The sequence below is a fragment of the Bufo gargarizans genome, chromosome 3 (assembly GCF_014858855.1).
Source record: "Bufo gargarizans isolate SCDJY-AF-19 chromosome 3, ASM1485885v1, whole genome shotgun sequence".
In the NCBI taxonomy this organism is placed as follows: Eukaryota; Metazoa; Chordata; class Amphibia; order Anura; family Bufonidae; genus Bufo; species Bufo gargarizans.
The window spans coordinates 112,133,873-112,154,426 of NC_058082.1; the positions used below are offsets into that span (position 1 = coordinate 112,133,873).

General features: G+C 39.9%; 1 protein-coding gene across 8 annotated transcripts in view; it reads left to right on the forward strand.

Moving 5' to 3' along the window:
* The window catches only part of ARHGAP9 (Rho GTPase activating protein 9), a 156,434-nt gene that overhangs the window by 105,794 nt on the left and 30,086 nt on the right, over nt 1–20,554 (forward strand). For all 8 annotated transcript variants that reach the window (XM_044287084.1, XM_044287083.1, XM_044287085.1 and 5 more), the window contains 8 exons: nt 565–652; nt 1,187–1,282; nt 7,620–7,718; nt 9,520–9,640; nt 11,001–11,120; nt 16,965–17,063; nt 17,313–17,390; nt 19,137–19,190. In XM_044287084.1, coding sequence (XP_044143019.1) covers nt 565–652; nt 1,187–1,282; nt 7,620–7,718; nt 9,520–9,640; nt 11,001–11,120; nt 16,965–17,063; nt 17,313–17,390; nt 19,137–19,190 — 755 coding nt within the window. The remainder of the gene's footprint in view (nt 1–564; nt 653–1,186; nt 1,283–7,619; nt 7,719–9,519; nt 9,641–11,000; nt 11,121–16,964; nt 17,064–17,312; nt 17,391–19,136; nt 19,191–20,554) is intronic.

Sequence of the window (20,554 nt, forward strand, 5' to 3'; positions counted from 1 at the left end):
TGTGCTCAGGAGAGATTGCAGCCGCACGCCAATCGTCTACCTGCTGGCATTCCTACCATATAGAGCCATTCCTCGACCTCCTACTTCTCCTATTTGCGACATATTGAAGAAAAGACCTGTGTGGACTAAAGCATCTATGTAGATTGACGTGTTGTTATACAAGCATCGGTTAATGCAACAGAAACTGCGGAAAATGAACCATTTTGCTATACAATCCACACTGGATCTTTGAATACTCAAGCACGTTGAATTAGCTTTTTATCATGCTTTGTGTGCTTCATGTGTAATAAATCACAAACTTTGCATCTGATTGCCCTGTAAAAAAAAATTGTTATAAAATAAAAACGACATAAAAATAAAGCCCCATGTATCACCTAGAAAAGGTCAAAAACATTTACATAACTGAAGGGGAAAAAAAAGTTATGGCTTTCCAAGACACATGTACTAAAAAACGAAAAATGCTACTTTTTAGGAAGGGGGGTAAATGGCCCGGTCTTGAACTGGTTAATAATTTGTATCGTATGATTACTTCATAATCTGATTTTAATCTGTTTTTCATTTCAGAAAAAATTGGACCACATCCTTAGTAGTTTTGACAGGAAACAGCTTAGTATTTTATAAGGACCCAAAAGTTCAGGCTCCGTCTGGTTGGGTAAGTCTTATATGTTAAAAGACATCTGTCAGCAGATTTGTACCTATGAGACTGGGTGACCTGTTATATGCTGAAGGCATCCGTGTTGGTCCCATGTTCATATGTGTCCTCATTGCTGAGAAAAAGTTTTAATATCTGCAAATGACAGGCAGAGGTGTGATCACGTTCACCATGCGTTTACACTCCATTTTGCAGACAAGAATCGGCATTTCTAACAAAGGGAGGGACGTGGTTACATTTGAGATGCACACATCCAGTATCTGTGTTTTGCAGATCCGCAATTTGCAGACGGCATAGCAGATACAGTCGTATGCGTGAGGCCATACGCACATTTTCACTAGTGGAATCCAGTGAACTCATCAATATGTTATTGGAGTTTATTAGGGTGCAAGTTGATAATTATAGAATGCCTTCCTCCATAGTTTCTGAGTTATCGAATCTAAAATAACATACAGTTCCAATCAGTGTACAGACAATTCTGCAATGTGCTCACTAGTGACATCACCTCATCCATAAGTGTCTTCATTGTTTCAGAAACCCTCTAACAGTAAGCCTGAGAGCAGCATGGACCTCCGAGGCGCCTGCATAAATTGGGCTCAAGACATGTCTAGCAAAAAGAATGTCATTCGTGTAAGTAACAAACAAACCTTAGATTCATTCTACAAGAATGAGTTTTCATATCCTTAGAGAAGATCTGCTACTGTGAGTCAAAGATTCCTTTAAGTCTGATTCCTATATCCGATACAGTTTTTATATTTTTCAGTTTTTCCATATCACTGGCATTGTAAAGCATCAATATGTAGGGTATCGAGGACAATAGAGGTACATGCATGCCCACTTTATGTTACATGGCTGGAGTTTTGGAGAAACTTTAGAAGGACATTTTTTAAATCACATATTAAGAGTCTATATGTGAATTTTATATGTAAAAAAAAAAAAAAAGATCATTTTCTCAATACAATTTTTTTAAAGTCATTCCATGTTTTCTACATCCTGTCCTGGCTCTTCAACTTCTTCTTAGTTTGGACTTTTAGCACAGCAGTCTCGCTTAACTCCCTCAATCAAGTGACTCAATTTATAGCATCACACTGATAAGTGCAGTGCTCCTCTGTGGGCATCTAGGCCTATCAATAGAGCTGTCATCCCAATTCTTTACTTACCAGTATATTGAGCATTATCTTTCAGATAACATCTTCCCCTCACAGCAGCAGTAAACTGATAATATCTTCTTATCATTTGTGTTGGATTTCTACAATAAAACAATATTTTGTATTTCATTTTACCTGGCATAGTACTACTGAAATGGAACGGTCACAAATCCAGAAAAATGTGGGCTTTTGGGGTTATCTTACAATGAAAACCCTTATTCATATGTCCTATAAGATCCGGTCTGATGGACACAGAATATCCATGCATTACATAGACAGCCATTCATTTCAATTGCCAACATATAGTATAATGCTACATTTCCTTGCAGGGACTGTTGCATAGGAAATGCAGGTCTAGATGTGGCTTCCCTAACACAACATATCCTGGGTTTAGATAAGCTGGATCTAATGGCTTATTTCAGAACTTAAAGTGGTCCTGGAAAAAAAAAAAAAAGTGGCCCCATTTTGTAGGCAGGTCCAAATTAACAGAAGGAGGGGCAACATAAGCAGGTGGGGTCAACAATACCATAGTAAAAAAAATACCATCCCAGCAGAACAAAATAACACAGTGTAACATAATATACTGCCCCAAAAGCTGGCACTCTGTGGTGGCTAGCAATAGCTACCATCTCCTGTCCTCCTCCTCCAGTTGTCTATGGAGCAGGAACCTTAGGAGGTGTGGGCCACAGCAATTGAATTCAGGAGGGCATGTGCGGTTTCTGGCTGAGTACATGAGTACCTGATTCTCACAGCGTTAATTACTGTTGAGAGCTCATTATGTACCAGGTCAGCGGCAGAGAGGAGGACCTGGGTGGCCCCCTGGGGCATCGGCCCAGCAGGAAAGTTCCCTGTAGGGTCTATGCACAATCCACCCCTGGCTTCTTTTTAAAAAGTAGTTGCATTTATAAAATAATCTCTTTAAAGGGGTTTTCCTTGAGTAGAATATTGATGACTGCCACTCCCACCACTACCACTGATCAGCTCTTTGAAGAGGCCATGGTGCTTTGGTGAGCGCTGAAGTCTCCTCACAGCATGTCAAGCACAGGATCATACATTGTAGAGAAGCTGTGCTTGGTATTGCAGCTCAGGCTGATTCACTTTAATAGGACTGAGCTGCACATATTTCATGTGACTGATAACCATGACTTCACTGGCCCAGTGTTATAATCAGTGGGAAGGGGGGACGGACTCCACACTGAACACAGGAGGGAACGGGAACAGTAACTGGGCCTGGAAACTAGGGAAGAAACAGGTCACCTCCTAGACAATCCTAATCCGGGCCCTGACTACCTATCAATATTAATAAACCTTGGAGGTAGGAATATTCATACGCAGGATACCTAGGCCCTGATTTCCATATAAGGCCCTGGAATAATTTTATGACCAGAGACAACCCATTACTCCCCAGATGGACGAATAGAAGTCTCTGTCTCAGGCCCAGATACAACAACAGGGAATATAACAAATACAACAAAATGCAACACTTAACTTCTGTAGAGATGGAAGAACAAGAACACCAGAGACGACCTCACACCAGCTCAGCCAAATCCAAATGAAGCTATCTACCACATAGTCAGAAGGGTGGGGTCAGACTATAAAAGGTAGAAGTGATGACCACTGAGCAACATCTGAGAAAAGGGAAGTGGTCATTAACCCTATCAACACTGAATAAAGAGAAATCAAGGAGGCTGTTAGATTCCTCCACGCTCAGCCAGTCTCTCTGATCTCCTGACACCAGTCACCCGAGGGACCGTGACACCCAGGAAGAGGCCACAACACTCTCCGGAGAATTGCAGCCTCTTCGAATGGCTGATCGGTGGGGAGTCAGAACCCCACCAATCCGATATTGATGACCAGCCTGAGGATTATTCTACGCCCAGAAAACCCTTTAATGTTCGTATTAGGGACAGTTATCAGAGTCAATAGAGCAATAATCTGGCAGAACGGCAGGGAGTTCAGCTCCCACCAGTGCTCTGTAGGTACCACCAGCAGAATACAAGTGTTATTTACAGCAGCCTTTGCTACAGACAGATGTACAATATTTTTAACCTGAGATTTTTATATTGATAGCCTATACTTAAAAAAAAAGTCTTATCTGTTGGACTATCCCTTTAAGGCCCTTGCTATAATAATGCTGGTTAGAACAAAGGCTACAAAGCAAGATGTGGAGCTATAACATTACAACAGCAAACATTTATATGCTGTTGATATAAATTGGAATCTATAGCTTAAGATAACTATTATCTTAATAATTAACCAGTTCACAACCAAAATCACACTTTAACCCCTTAAGGACACGGCCATATTTCACCTTAAGGACCAGGCCATTTTTTGCAAATCTGACCAGTGTCACTTTAAGTGGTGATAACTTTAAAACGCTTTTACTTATCCAGGCCATTCTGAGATAGTTTTTTTGTCACATATTGTACTTCATGACACTGGTAAATCCGAGTCAACAAAATTCAGTTTTATTTATAAAAAAATACAAAATTGGGAAAAATTTGCAAATTTCCAAGTTTCAATTTCTCTACTTCTATAATACATAGACCCTACCTAAGTCAATCGCCAAAAAAAAAAAACTATGGCTCAGAATATAGAGACACTAAAACATCATTTTTTGTAACGTCCCCCAAAAATAAAATGTCATTCCCAAAATGATCCTAACATGAAGTAGACATATGGGAAATGTAAAGTAATAACTATTTTTGTAGGTATTAGGGTCCATTCACATGTCCGTTGTTTATTTCCTGATCTGTTCCGTTTTTTGCGGAACAGATCTGGACCAGATCTGTACCCATTTATTTTCAATGGGTCCTGAAAAAAAAAATCTGACATTGTGCTGTCCGATTTTTTTCAGGACCCATTGAAAATGAATGGGTCCAGATCTGGTCCAGATCTGTTCCGCAAAAAACGGACCAGATCAGGAAAGAAACAACGGACGTGTGAATGGACCCTAATACCTACAAAAATAGTTATTACTTTACATTTCCCATATGTCTACTTCATGTTAGGATCATTTTGGGAATGACATTTTATTTTTGGGGGACGTTACAAGGCTTAGAAGTTTAGAAGTAAATATTGAAATTTCTCAGAAATTTTTAAAAACCAACTTTTTAAGGACCAGTTCAGGTCTGAAGTCACTTTGTGAGGATTACATAATAGAAACCACCCAAAAATGACCCCATTCTAGAAACTACACCCCTCAAGGTATTCAAAACTGATTTTTACAAATGTCGTTAACCCTTTAGGTGTTCCACAAGAATGAATGGAAAATAGAGATACAATTTCAAAATTTCACTTGGCAGATTTTCCATTTTTTTTTCCCAGTTACAAAGCAAGGGTTAACAGCCAAACAAAACTCAATATTTATGGCCCTGATTCTGTAGTTTACAGAAACACCCCATATGTGGTCGTAAACTGCTGTACGGGCACACGGCAGGGCGAAGAAGGAAAGTAATGCCATACGTTTTTTTTAAGGCAGATTTTGCTGGACTGGTTTTTTGACACCATGTCCCATTTGAAGCCCCCCTGATGCACCCCTAGAGTAGAAACTCCCAAAAAGTGACCCCATTTTAGAAACTACGGGATATGTGGAAGTTTTGTTGGTACTAGTTTAGGGTACATATGATTTTTGGTTGCTCTATATTACACTTTTTGTGAGTCAAGGTAACAAGAAATAGCTGTTTTGGCACTGTTTTTTTTTGTTATTTACAACATTCATCTGACAGGTTAGATCATGTGGTATTTTTATAGAGCAGGTTGTCACGGACGCGGCGATGCCTAATATGTATACAATTTTTTTATTTATGTAAGTTTTACATAATGATTTCATTTTTGAAACAAAAAAATTATGTTTTAGTGTCGCCATAGTTTTTTCAGTTTTTGGGTGATAATCTTGGGTAGGGTTACATTTTTTGCGGGATGAGATGACTGTTTGATTGGCACTATTTTGGGGTGGGTATGACTTTTTGATCGCTTGCTATTACACTTTTTGTGATGTAAGATGACAAAAAATGCCTTTTTGTACACCGTTTTTATATTTTTTTTTAACGGTGTTCATCTGAGGGGTTAGGTCATGTGATATTTTTATAGAGCCGGTCGATACAGACACGGAGATACCTAATATGTATACTTTTTAAAATTTACTTACGTTTTAAACAATAACAGCTTTTTTAAAACAAAAAAAATGATGTTTTAGTGTCTCTATATTCTGAGCCATAGTTTTTTTTTTTTGGCGATTGACTTAGGTAGGGTCTCATTTTTTGCGGGATGAGGTGACGGTTAGATTGGTACTATTTTGGTGCGCATACGCCTTTTTGATCAATTTCTGTTGTACTTTTGATGTAAGGTGACAAAAAAATGGTTTATTTAGCACAGTTTTTATATTTTATTTTTTGCGGTATTCATCTGAGGGGTTAGGTCATGTGATATGTTTATAGAGTCGGTCGTTTTTGTTTATTTTTAATTGAAACTTTTAATTATTTTGGGGAAAACTTTATTTTTTCAACTTTTTTTTACTTTATTTTTTTGTCCCACGTTGGGATTTTAACTTTTGGGGGTCAAATCCCTTTTACAATGCATTCCAATACTTCTGTATTGGAATGCATTGGCTTTATGAGTGGGTTCCGATCACTGCCCTCCGATCTGAAATACACAGGACGTAACCGTACGCCCTGTGTCCTTAAGAGGTTAAAGGTTCATTGTACTTTCACACAATTTCATTTCATTTAATAGAGAATGGTGTAAATGGCAAATTTATAAGTCACTTTATTTAAAAACCTGCCTGCATTTACCTGAAAAAAGTCATGTCCACTAGGGTTCTCTGTTCCACCTAATTTGCAGTCCACTGCCTGTTGTCAGGCAGGATCTGTCCCCCGGTAACACAGACTCAGAAGACTGCAGAGAGGATGTCGGGGCTTGTCAGAGCTAGCTGAGATCCTGAGCCTGATAAATGAACTGCTTCTACACAGCTTCTGAATTTCCAGGAACTTTCTGCCTTTCTGTATGTCGGATCTTCCCCTCCATATCTGTTCTGTGAGCTCCAGAGCTGAGAACAAACATAACAGGGGAAAAAAGAAAGCACATTACAGCAGTACAGTGATGGCAGATTCCACAGAAGGGATATGGCGCCTACTTCTGAGAGAAATGCATCTATCTATGCAGCTAATGAGGGGAATAATTAGGCTGAAATTTTATTTTTGAAAACTCAATTATGCTTTACAATAAATGTATGTTGTTCAAGATCAGTTTGTAGCATTGATCTTTAAAGAGTTTTTCTACTTTGGACTTTAACAATTACAAAATGTATGTAATGGAAATCCAGCAAAAGCTCTCAATTTCTCTTAGATGCCACAACAGGCTAAATAAAGCATTACACAGCTCCCAATGAAATCCATGAACTTTTAATGTAATGCAAAGGTGTGTTGGGTCCTCCAGAGTATGATATCCTCTTTGTAGCCTTTCTCTGTGCTGGCTAATAAATGAAGTTCCTGAATTGGAGATACCCTTCTGTTAACTCATTATGACCTAATAGGGTATGTAAAATTGGGTTGTCCTAACCAGAGAACCCCTTTAAACTGAAACTACTTGCATATCAAGCATAGAAAAGAACTTCCTTTTCATATTTATGAACTCTGGCTTATCTCAGTACCTTGCATGCATACCATAATGGATTTCGTGAAGCATGCATCCTGACTGCTCTGCTTAATAGAGTACTCTCCTGTCTCTTGAGTGTTTAGTGGTCATGCGCTACAGGATTGATTTTTATTTCTCTCCATAAACTGGCTTTAACCCAAGTTCTTGATCTTTGCCCTCTGCAGCTCCGTATGGTAACGGGTAATGAGTTTCTTCTGCAGTCTGATAAGGAGGGTGTTGTCCAGGAGTGGTATGATGCCCTGCAGAGAATCACTGAGAGGCTGGTGAGTTGTATAGTCCTTGGCTTGTTGCCTCTGCATTTGTTAAATTGAAATAATATTAATTGTAGTAGTTTATATTTGGCCGTATATAGATAATACAGCAGCTCTCTCAGGCATTAGCATGTTCTGCTGTGATAATGTGACAGGCATCACTTGTACGACTTGATGATAACGCACAGCTAGCACTATGAGAGAGGTCAGGAATAGTCTTTAGGTAGTAAGTAATGATGTGATTTGTATATTGATGTGACATAATTTAAGATTTAGACATTACATTACTTTTAAGGGAATGTAACGATGTCAAGCTTTATACATAATACAATATCCATGTGAAGTTACATGGTCTAAACTGTAATGATGGTTCTATGCTTTACTTTATGTGCTTTACTTCATACACGAGTATCAGCAAGTTTTATTACATTTGTTCCTTACAGGTGACTTTAGGCTACTTTCACACCAGCGTTTTTTCCTTTCCGGTATTGAGATCCGTCATAGGATCTCAATATCTGAGGAAAACGCTTCAGTTTTGTCCACCTTCATTGTCCATGGGGACAAAACTGAACGGATCAGAGTGCGCCAGAATGCATTCTGGTCCATTTGCTTGCTTGTGCTGCAAGCAGCGTTTTTGTGGGTCATGGGAAACTGATCAAGATGGATCCGGCATTAAACACAATGAAAGTCAATTGGTCTGGATCCGTTTTTTCAGACACAAAAGAAAACAAATCCGACGCCCATTGACTTACAATGGTTTCAGTGCTGGATCTGTCATGACCATTTTATAATAGAGATAATGCAACTGGAACCATTAATAATGGATGCAGCTGGTTGCATAACTAGGGATGAGCGAACGTGTGTTTCAAGTTCGGCGTACAAGATTCGGGTTATCTAAGAATTTGGTTATGGATTCCACTACCATGGACTATAATTTATGGCCCGTGGTAGCGGAATCCATAACGAAATTATTAGATAACCTGATCCTTGTACGCAGAACTTGAAACAAAAGTTTACTAATCCCTAATCATAACGGAAGTGTTTTTTTTACTGACCGTTACCGGATCCAGCAAAAACGCAGATGGGAAAGTAGCCTTAGAAAAGTCATACTAACACATGATTGGGCAGATTTAGCAAAGTATGTATGCTAGTTTTTGAACACGGTCTCCTTTGAAGACCTTGAGATACTTTTTAGGCTGGGTATATGGCAATCTTTGACACGACACCCGTCACTGGCATGTCCCTGGCAACTTGTGAGTCAGGCAGCAACCCCATTCAATTCATTTGCTGCATAGCCACACAGCAATCTTTCGTCATGCAATGATTTTACAGTCAGAATAGATCACCATGGACTCCCAGCCTTTTGGACATGACTAAATATTTTGGAGATGTGTATATGTATGCATGTGAGGATGTTTGTACATTTATTCCGATTATTTCCTGGTATTCTTTTAAAATACTGATATGTTCATAAACCTTTAGTTTAAATACATAGAGCAGACCAAGTAGGGAATATGTGAAGACTTGCATTTCATACGCCAGTCTTGCTGTGTTGGAGTGACATGTGCCTAATTATTTAGGCACATCTCTGGCCCACCATGTGCCAGAAAGTCAAATTTATACCAGCTATAAGCCTGCTGATCTGATATTAATGACCTGTCCTGAAGATAGGTCTCCTTGAACCGTAAAATCATACAGTTCTCTTCAGTAGTCGAGTAAATAAGCTATATGTTGTGAACATTACCTACTGGTGTGTTTCTCAAAAAGAAGGTTGACAAACTGTGGTCTAAGATATTCACTTTGTTTAATGTAGAAACGAGAAAATCCATTGGAGGAAATCATTTTGAGGAGCACTGGAAGTATGGAGATCCTGGATGGGAGTGATGGCGAAGAGGACAGCCATTTAAAGACAAAAGATAGCCGGAAGTTTTTATGTATGTTGTACAGATAAATATTTTATTTTGATCACATGAATTTTAGCCTAGTCCATCTCTGGAACCTTTTACATATTGATGACTTTTTGATTTCAATGACTAATTGATGTCCTCCAACACCAGGCACTCCACTGATCAGCTGTTTGTGGCAGCCACCAGTTCCGGAAACTTAAAGGGAACCTGTCACCTGCACTATGTCGCCATTCCTTAAAGGATAACTATCATATTTATTTATTTTTTTGCTAAAGTGTAGGGCAAGTGATAGATAACAATTTTTCAATAGACTTTATTTAGCCAAAACGTTTATTTTTGGTAGAAAACTGGGGCTGAAATGGCCCTTAGCAGCACTCTTCAAAAGAGAAGGGCCATCAGTCCATTAGAAAGGATGGGCTGTGCCTCCCTGGGAGACAGAAGGCTGGGAACAGGAGTCTTAGGAGTTAAAATTACATTTATATTCCCCCTTTCTATGCAATCTAATGCTCCGTTACATTCACTGACCTGCGATCCCTGTGATAATAATTCATGAAGCAGCCGCCGGAAGTAGAAGCACTGTGCGCAGTGAGCCGGCTGCTGCTTCATGAATTATTATCACAGGGATCGCAGGTCAGTGAATGTAACGGAGCATTAGATTGCATAGAAGGGGGAATATAAAGTAATTTTAACTCCAAAGACTCCTGTGCCCAGCCTTCTGTCTCCCAGGGAAGCACAGGGTCTGCACAGCCCGTCTTTTCTAATGGATGGATGGCCATTAGCAACGCTCTTTTGAAGAGTGCTGCCAAGGGCCATTTCAGCCCCAGTTTTCTACCAAAAATAAACGTTTTGGCTAAATAAAGTCTATTGCAAAATTGTTACCTATCACTTGCCCAACACTTGCCCAAAAAAATAAAAATAAATGACAGTTATCCTTCAAATGGGAACTGACAGCATAGTGTATTATTTAGAATTGTTTTTCATATTTATATTTATTTTATTATACTCACGTATATAGCGCTGACACATTCTGCAGCTTTTTACAGATATAATTTATCATCACTTGCTGTCCCCAGTGGAGCTCACAATCTTATTTCCCTATCAGTATGTCTTTGGAGTGTGGGAGGAAACTGGAGAACTTGGAGGAAACCCACACAAACACAGGGAGAACATACAAACTCCATACAGATGTTGTCCCTAGTCAGTTTTGAATTTAGAACCCCAACGCTGTAAGGCACCAGTGCTAACCACTGAGCCCCTGTGCTGCCCCTATAGCAGATACATATAACAGATGCAATCTATTACAGAAAGTATTGTGCATTGAGGATCATGCTTGATAATTTTGGTGTATAGTATAACTGAACATGTTTCCCTGATGTTTCTTATCTAGTGCCCTGGGTGAGCAATAATGCCAGCGGTGTGGATAAAAAGAAGATAAGGCATAGGTTAAAGAAGATGTTAATGAAGAGGCCTCCTCTCCAGACATTACAAGAGAAAGGACTTATTAAAGGTTAGTTTGTATGTAGGGCGACTCACATTCAATTCAGTTTCTATTAGCTTCAAATTAAACTAAATGCAAATATCTAATCAGGCAATCATGTAGCAGCAGCTCATTGTATCCAGGCATACGGATGTGGTCAGAATGTGGTAGGCAGAAATGATCCGAGTGACGTTGATCATGGAATCATGGCAGTGGATGAAACATCCCAAGAACTGATGATTTGTTGGAATTTCCATACAGGTGAAACTCGAAAAATTTGAATATTGTGCAAAGTTCATTTATTTCAGTAATGCAACTTAAAAGGTGAAACTAACATATGAGAGACACTCATTACATGCAAAGTGAGATACTTCAAGCCTTTATTTGTTATAATTTGGATGATTATGGCTTATAGTTTATAAAAACCCCAAAGTCACAATCTCAGGTCCCCTTTGCTCAGGGGGTATGGATTAATTAGCTGACTAGAGTGTGACACTTTGAGCCTAGAATATGGAACCTTTTCACAAAATTCTAATTTTAAGCTGCATTAATGCAATTCCTTTTAAGTTGCATTACTGAAATAAATGGACTTTTGCATGATATTCTAATTTTTTGAGTTTCACCTGCAGTTACCTTGAGTAATGTGCAATACAAGCATCCAGCGAGCATCAGTTTTGTAGGTACAAATGCCCTGTTAGGCTTCGTTCACATCACCGTTCAGCCTTTCCGTTCTCCTGCTCCGTTTAGGGGCAGGAGAACGGAAAGGACGGATAAGCACATAACTGACACCAAACGGAGTCAAACGGAGCCTGAGGACGCCATAGACTATAATGGGGTCCATTATGTTTCCGCTCAGAAGATGATTTTTTAAGCGGAGACAAAAGTCCTGCATGCATTTTGTATTCAGAATGCTATTATTTTCCCTTATAACCATGTTATAAGGGAAAATAATACAAACTACACAACCCCGATCCCAAACCCGAACTTCTGTGAAGAAGTTCGGGTTTGGGTACCAAACATGACGGTTTTTCTCACGCGTGTGCAAAACGCATTACAATGTTTTGCACTCGTGTGGAAAAATCGTGCAGTTTTCCGCAACGCACCCGCCTCTTATCCGGGCCAAAAATATGACGCCCGTGTGAAAGAGGCCTAAGAGTTGTGTTCAGGACCTTGTTGAATTTGTGTGATAAAGAATTTAAAGTGAACCTGTTATGTTGAACGGGGTGTATGAGCTGCAGGCAGCATGTTATAGAGCAGGAGGAGCTGAGCAGATTGATTATATCGTTTTATGGCAAAAGATTCAGTAAAACTTGTAATTTAAATTCCTCCTCATACTAAACTTTGAAGTCAAGGAGACGGTCCTCTCAGTGATTCACAGCCTTCCCTCTATGACTATGTATACAGAGAGAGCTGTCAATAACTGATAGGACCGCCTCCTGGACTTTAAAGCTCAAAATGAGTGGGAATTAAAAAAAACTTATATGTTATACTGAACCTTTTCCCACAAAACGGTACATCAATCTGCTCAGCTTCTCCTGCTCTATAACATGTTGCCTGTATCTTACATTGTATTTTCATGGTGACAGGTTCCCTTTAAGCTTACCTAGTATTAGATAGGTGAACTTAAACACTGACTATACTGTATATCTAAATATAAAATTAAGATATATTTTAAAGGCCATGTACACCTTTGGGGAAATTTATTTTTCATTATTGCACTGTACTGATATGGAGCTAAAATTCATTATTTTCAATTGGTCATTATTGAAAATTTTGAAAGTTTCTCTAGTAGCAGGATCTGAATTTTGTGTTGCTCCATAATGCAGCTCCTTAGCTCTGATCTTTGACCTTATAAACATTCATTATAGTTCAGTTCTTATCTTACTGATAGGAATGTTAAATAAGTGTTTACAACCGTTTAGTAATGAAAAAATAAGGTTTATTAGATGAATGGCACAAAGTGAAAGTAAAAAGCTAGACCGTTAAGGCTACTTTTACACCTGCGTTAGGTGTGGATCCGTCTGGTATCTGCACAGACGGATCCGCACCTATAATGCAAACGCTTGTATCCGTTCAGAACGGATCCGTTTGCATTACCATGAACAAAAAAAATATATATAATGATAATGCAAACGGATCCGTTTTGATTTACACTGAAAGTCAATGGGAGGCGGATCCGTTTTCAATTGCACCATATTGCGTCAGTGAAAACGTATCCGTCCCCATTGACTTACAGTTTGGCTCTGCATCGTCAGGCGGACATCAAAACGCTGCAAGCACCGTTTTGGTGTCCGCCTCCAGAGCGGAATGGAGGCTGAACGGAGGCAAACTGATGCATTCTGAGCGGATCCTTTTCTATTCAGAATGCATTGGGGCTAAACTGATCCATTTTGGGCCGCTTGTGAAAGCCCAGAAACGCCAGTGTGAAAGTAAGGCTACATTCACACGTCAGTATTTTTCTATATCCCGAATTTCGGTCCGTTTTTTGCGGATCCGTTGTTCCTGAAAATGTTTCCGTATGTCATCCGTATGTCATCCGTTTTTTGCGGATCCGCAAAAAAACGGAAACATGTATAAATTTCACAAAGCAAATAAAGTTGTTTGGATTTCTTTGAAGAAAAATTGAAAAAAAAAATTTGCGGAACCATTGACTTTGTATTGTACCAGGATCCGATTTTTTTTACGGAAAAGAATAGGACAAGTTTTATATTTAATCGGACAGCACACATTGTGTTGTCCGATTTTTTCCAGGACCCATTGAAAATGAATGGGTCCAGAACTGGTCCTGATCTGTTCCGCAAAAAACGGAACAGAATAGGAAAGAAAAAACGGACTTGTGAACAGACCCTAACCCTGTTATTTTTAATAAAGATCAAACGAAAAAAAATATTTTTTAGCCCAAAATGAGTAAATTACAATCATAAAAAGAATTGCCCCCAAAGGTGTACATAGTAGTGATGATCAAGCATGCTCACCCGAACACCTGTTCGGCTCGAGCATCTCGAAGCTCAGCACATGGCGGTACTCGGCCGAGTATCGCATGTGCTTGAGCGCAATGCTCGAGTCTCCTCCCCGCATGTTTCTTGGCTGCAACGCAGCAGGGAGGTACTGGCATGCACTATAATGCCGTAGCCATGTTGGCTACTGGCATTACACTGATTGGCTGGCCGGAACGTGTTTGGCTCAGTCTTAGTCAGGGAGAGCTGAGCATAGGAAGGGAAAGACAGTGTAGTGAGTGTTATTGGAAGATTTTTATTCGAAAAACTTTTCAGATGTAAAGAGTGCGCATCTCTAAAATATCAGTGACATCCAGTGTACTTTTTCCGTAGACGCTGTCCGCTGTGTACAGTTAAATTATCTGCGCCACATCTCCTGTGTAAAGTGTGCGCATCCCTAAAATATCAGTGACATCCAGTGTACTTTTTCCGTAGACGGTGTACACTGTAGACAGTTAAATTATCTGTGCCACATCTCATGTGTAAAGTGTGCGCATCCCAAAAATATCTGGTGGACGATGACCCAACCTGGGAAGGTGGAAAGCCGAATGAGCACAGCAGTACAGAGGGGGAGGGATCTGCAGCACCACAACAGGCTGGAAGAGGCAGTGGGGTGGCAAAAGGGAGAAGGCGGGCCACACCAAACAGGCCCGCAACTGTTCCACGGAGCACCCCCTTGCGCAGTCTGGTGCTTTTTTGAGGAAAGTGCAGAAGACAAAAGAATTGTACAAACCGGATTCCAAAAAAGTTGGGACACTAAACAAATTGTGAATAAAAACTGAATGCAATGATGTGGAGATGGAAAATGTGAATATTTTATTTGTAATAGAACGTAGATGACAGATCAAACGTTTAATCAGAGTAAATGTATCATTTTAAAGGAAAAATACGTTGATTCAAATTTTCACGGTGTCAACAAATCCCCAAAAAGTTGGGAAAAGTAGCAATAAGAGGCTGGAAAAAATAAATTTTAGCATAACGAAGAGCTGGAAGACCAATTAACACTAATTAGGTCAATTGGCAACATGATTGGGTATAAAAAGAGCTTCTCAGAGTGGCAGTGTCTCTCAGAAGCCAAGATGGATAGAGGATCACCAATTCCCACAATGTTGCGCAGAAAGATAGTGGAGCAATATCAGAAAGGTGTTACCCAGCGAAAAATTGCAAAGACTTTGCATCTATCATCATCAACTGTGCATAACATCATCCGAAGATTCAGAGAATCTGGAACAATCTCTGTGCGTAAGGGTCAAGGCCGTAAAACCATACTGGATGCCCGTGATCTCCGGGCCCTTAAACGACACTGCACCACAAACAGGAATGCTACTGTAAAGGAAATCACAGAATGGGCTCAGGAATACTTCCAGAAACCATTGTCAGTGAACACAATCCACCGTGACATCCGCCGTTGCCAGCTGAAATTCTACAGTGCAAAGAAGAAGCCATTTCTAAGCAAGATCCACAAGCTCAGGCGTTTTCACTGGGCCAGGGATCATTTAAAATGGAGTGTGGCAAAATGGAAGACTGTTCTGTGGTCAGACGAGTCATGATTCAAAGTTCTTTTTGGAAATCTGGGACGCCATGTCATCCGGACCAAAGAGGACAAGGACAACCCAAGTTGTTATCAACGCTCAGTTCAGAAGCCTGCATCTCTGATGGTATGGGGTTGCATGAGTGCATGTGGCATGGGCAGCTTGCATGTCTGGAAAGGCACCATCAATGCAGAAAAATATATTCAGGTTCTAGAACAACATATGCTCCCATCCAGACGTCATCTCTTTCAGGGAAGACCCTGCATTTTTCAACAAGATAATGCCAGACCACATTCTGCATCAATCACAACATCATGGCTGCGTAGGAGAAGGATCCGGGTACTGAAATGGCCAGTCTGCAGTCCAGATCTTTCACCTATAGAGAACATTTGGCGCATCATAAAGAGGAAGGTGCAACAAAGAAGGCCCCAGACGATTGAACAGTTAGAGGCCTGTATTAGACAAGAATGGGAGAGCATTCCTATTTCTAAACTTGAGAAACTGGTCTCCCTGGTCCCCAGACGTCTGTTGAGTGTTGTAAGAAGAAGGGGAGATGCCACACAGTGGTGAAAATGGCCTTGTCCCAACTTTTTGGGGATTTGTTGACACCATGAAATTCTGAATCAACATATTTTTCCCTTAAAATGGTACATTTTCTCAGTTTAAACTTTTGTTCTGTGATTTATGTTCTATTTGAATAAAATATTAGAAGTTGGCACCTCCACATCATTGCATTCAGTTTTTATTCACGATTTGTATAGTGTCCCAACTTTTTTGGAATCCGGTTTGTAATTTGCAACCTGTGCCATACAAAAATGAGCATGGCCGTGAACACTAGCAACCTCACCACGACCAGCATGATCCGCCACATGGCATCAAAGCACCGTAATAGGTGGGCCGAACACTTGGGTCCACAATCTGTGTCTGCGAGTCACACCACTGCCTCCTCTTTCCCGGTGTTACGTGCTGGCCAATCCCCTGTCCAAGATGCAGGCCCGGATGCCTCCTGCCCTGCCCCTGGACCTTCACAAACACCATCATCCACCACATCCACCTCCGTGTCCCAGCACAGCGTCCAAATGTCCTTACCCCAGGCATTTGAACGCAAGCGCAAATACCCAGCCACCCACCCACAGGCCATAGCACTAAATGTGCAGCTTTCCAAATTACTGGCCCTGGAAATGTTAGTATTTTGGCTTGTGGACACTGAGGCCTTCCGCAGCCTGATGTCGGCGGTCTTCCCGGGTTACGCAGTCCTCAGCCGCAACTATTTTTCAAGGTGTGCAGTACCTGCCTTACACCAACATGTGTCATTACAACTTGGTAACCATCCTTGTATTTTGTAGATCAAGTATTTGGCTGCCGGTTGGATGCCCTGTGTTATCGAGAGCACAGCACAATCCCAAAGTTTGTGCGACTTTGTATAGAAGCAGTAAATGAAAAAGGTATGTGCAAAAGATTTAATAAAAAAAGATATTGGGAGTCATTTATCAAAGACCGGCATTTTATACTGTGATTGATAACCCCTGTGGTGGTGGAGGATGTGTCTAATTTATGAAGACTTTTTTTTACACCAAAAACTATTAATAATAAATGACCTTGATTATTTTGTACATATAAAGAAAAACATAATTTTTTAATTCATTTACATTTTTTACATATACAGTCATTAATTATTATTTTTTGTATACCAGGCCTGGATGTAGATGGGATTTACAGAGTTAATGGAAATCTGTCCATCATACAGAAACTGAGGTTCATTGTAGACAGGGGTAAGTGGTGGGTGAGTCCTTTTCAATAAAATTAATCCATTTTGTTTGCCAGTTGACTGCAATTTTTTGCCATTTTAGTATTATTTGAAAAGGGAAATAAGACAAATTGTGTCAATGTTTTGAACTTTTGAATTTCAGGCTCAATATCTCACCATCCACTACAGCTTTGAACATGAGACTACCATCATTTCATAGACAATCATCTTGCCATCTCATACATAAATTGAACTATTGATTATTGGACTATTGAATATGATTAGTTATGCAGATTCTTGTCATGTAACTGCATTGTTACTGTTTTTCTCCTGGTGGTGGAACAATCTTTTTTATACTTTATATATTTTGTATACTACAAATAACAACCTGTTCTCACATTCCCTAATAGCTGTGTGTTATTAAGTTGATTCCCAAGCGAAAGGTCACTGGTTTGAATTGAGGAGCAGCCATGAAGAAGATTTCCCAAGAAAAGAGAAACAGCATCTATCTTGGCCAAGAAAATTACCAAACTGCATCATGTGAGTGCCATGAAATTTGAAGAATCTGGAATGAAGTCCATCTATACCTTCCAAAGCCAAGAGGTAGACGTCCAGGCAAAATATCAGATTCAACAAGGTCTATCAGTTCTGGTGTGACAAACACAGCAGTGGAGGTGACTTGTATGCTTCTGAATAGTGAGATCACAGACGTCCATGCAAGCACAATGCGCATTACACAATTCTGGAATGGTTCCCCGAAAATAGTGAAGAAGCCTCGACTTCAATATCCTCATAAGAAGTGTCGGCTCGAGTTTGCAAAAAAGTACAAATATTGGACAGTAGAAGATTGGAAATGGGTGATTTGGAGCAATGAGACGAAAGTCAATAGACTGAGCTCTGATGGGTGCAAATGGGTCTGGAGGAAACAAGGGAAAAGGGGGCTAATGGATTGAGAAATTAAAGGAACTGTCAAGTTCGGTGGAGGAAGCCTGATGATATGGGGTTGTTTCACAGGCAAAGGTATTGGATACTTGACCAGCATTGATGGTGGTCTCAGTGCTGAGCTATATGTGAGTATCCTACAAGACGAGTTACTTCATACACTCAAGTACTATGGGTATGAAAAGGAGGACATAGTGTTCCAGCAGGTGAACGATCTGAAGCATACGTCGAGATTGGCGAAGAAATTGTTCAATGAAAATTAAGTAGAAGTGCTGGATTGGCCCACACAGTCCCCAGACCTCAACCCAATTGAACACTTGAGGGTAGAGTTGAAGAAAAAGCTGTATTCGTACCCAATTGAGTCTACCCGTATGCACCAACATTGGGAACGTGTAGAAGAGACCTGGGTACAGATTTCGATCGAGACATGCTTGAATCTAATCGAGAGCATGCCCAGAAGGATTCAGGCATGTTGAAAGCCATAGGTGGATTTACAAAATACTAAAAAAATAATAAAAATTTAAATTTAGAATTTTAGGAGCAAAACAGTAACAATGCAGTCACATGACAAGAATCTGCATAACTAATTATATGCTACATAGTTGCAAGTCCAATTTATGTATGAGATAGCCAACATGATTGTCTATAAGATGATGGTAGTCTCATGTTCAAAGCTGTAGTGGATGGTGAGATATGGAGCCTGAAAGTCAAAAGTGCAAAACATTGTTACCCTGTTGCTCATTGGTGTATGTCCCCAGCCTCAAACTGCATTTTGTTGTATTACCTTGATACCTTTAACTGATCAGGAAGCTGACCCGTTATTTTACAGAGAGGGCAGTAACAACAGATGGACGATACCTTTTTCCGGAACAGCTCACCCAAGGTAGACCTTTATGTCCTGATGCCAAGCTTGTGCATGTCCCGGCTCATATGGCCAATAACACCCCCGCTGCCTTGTCTGCAATATCTGCCTTTGTTTGAGAAACATGCGTCTGACAGAACAGTGCTATTGTTGGCTTTGCTGTATTTGTACATTTTATAACATCGTTTTTGCTGTTTGTCTTAAACAGTGTGGGTCCAATTGTTGAGGCTGAGGACCCCTCCTCTGGTGATTTTGAGCAGAAATTTAGACATAAAATATAGTTTAATGCAAAAATAATGTCCAGGACAGTTATACAGTGCATTGCATTACCTTAACAAGCACAACTACAATGTGGGCTCAGCATATTAGCTTCACAGCATGTCATATCCCTCACAGCATCAGGGCATGTCCTCCCTCACCTCTGCTACCGCTACATCACCCCACTATTCCTGTCCTTCACCACAGATTCCCCTACCCCATGACTCTTTGCACAACCTGGCATTAGGATTAAAGTCTAGTTCAGAAGTATTTGAGTTGGATTCAGGATCAATTTCCAGACTAGTTCATACTAGTACTGTATATTATTAATTATTATTGCTGAAGGAACATGCATAGTATATAATAATACTGCATAATGTATATTAGTTGTTCCTTGTTCATATTTGTTTATGCATTGTTATATTTGTGCCTGTCTCTGAATGACGTCTCCTGCTCTAGCTGTTAACAATCTCTGTTTTGTCTACTGTTATGGTGTCTGGCACGTTTATTAAATTGTATTTTCTTATTATGGTATGCAATTATACAGAATTATGTATATTAGTTGATTCTTGTTCATATTTGTTGGTTGTCTGAATTATCTTATATCTGTCACATCGCCTGCTGTAGCTTTTAACGATCTCTGTTTTGTCTACTATTATGATATTTGGCCCATTTTTTAAAATATATTCTCTCATACAGTATGCATACAGGTAAAATGTAACAGCTCATTATATCATGTCTGATGATTGAGCAGATAAATGGAATGGTGCCTTACAAGCAAAAAGTAACAGCAGCCCATAGAAATCAGTTACTAGTCCTATGACAAGAACATGTCATGATGATCTCACACATGGCTTCACCTTGAGAGACCAATAAACGAGACAAAGTTGGGTCCACCAAATTAAAGTCAATGGGATTTACCAGGTTCAAGTTTAGAAAAAAATTCCAGATTGGTAGATGGACTAAATCTGTTACCTCAAACAGTTCTTTTCCTCAAAGGCAGGCAATATATCCTTTTTCTTTGCTTGCTCAAGAGTTCAGCTCCTTGCTGCTTACTTTCTCTCAGTCCGTCCACAACTCACTAACTTCCCACTACAGGAAGGGGTGGACCCAGCACAGTGCATGAT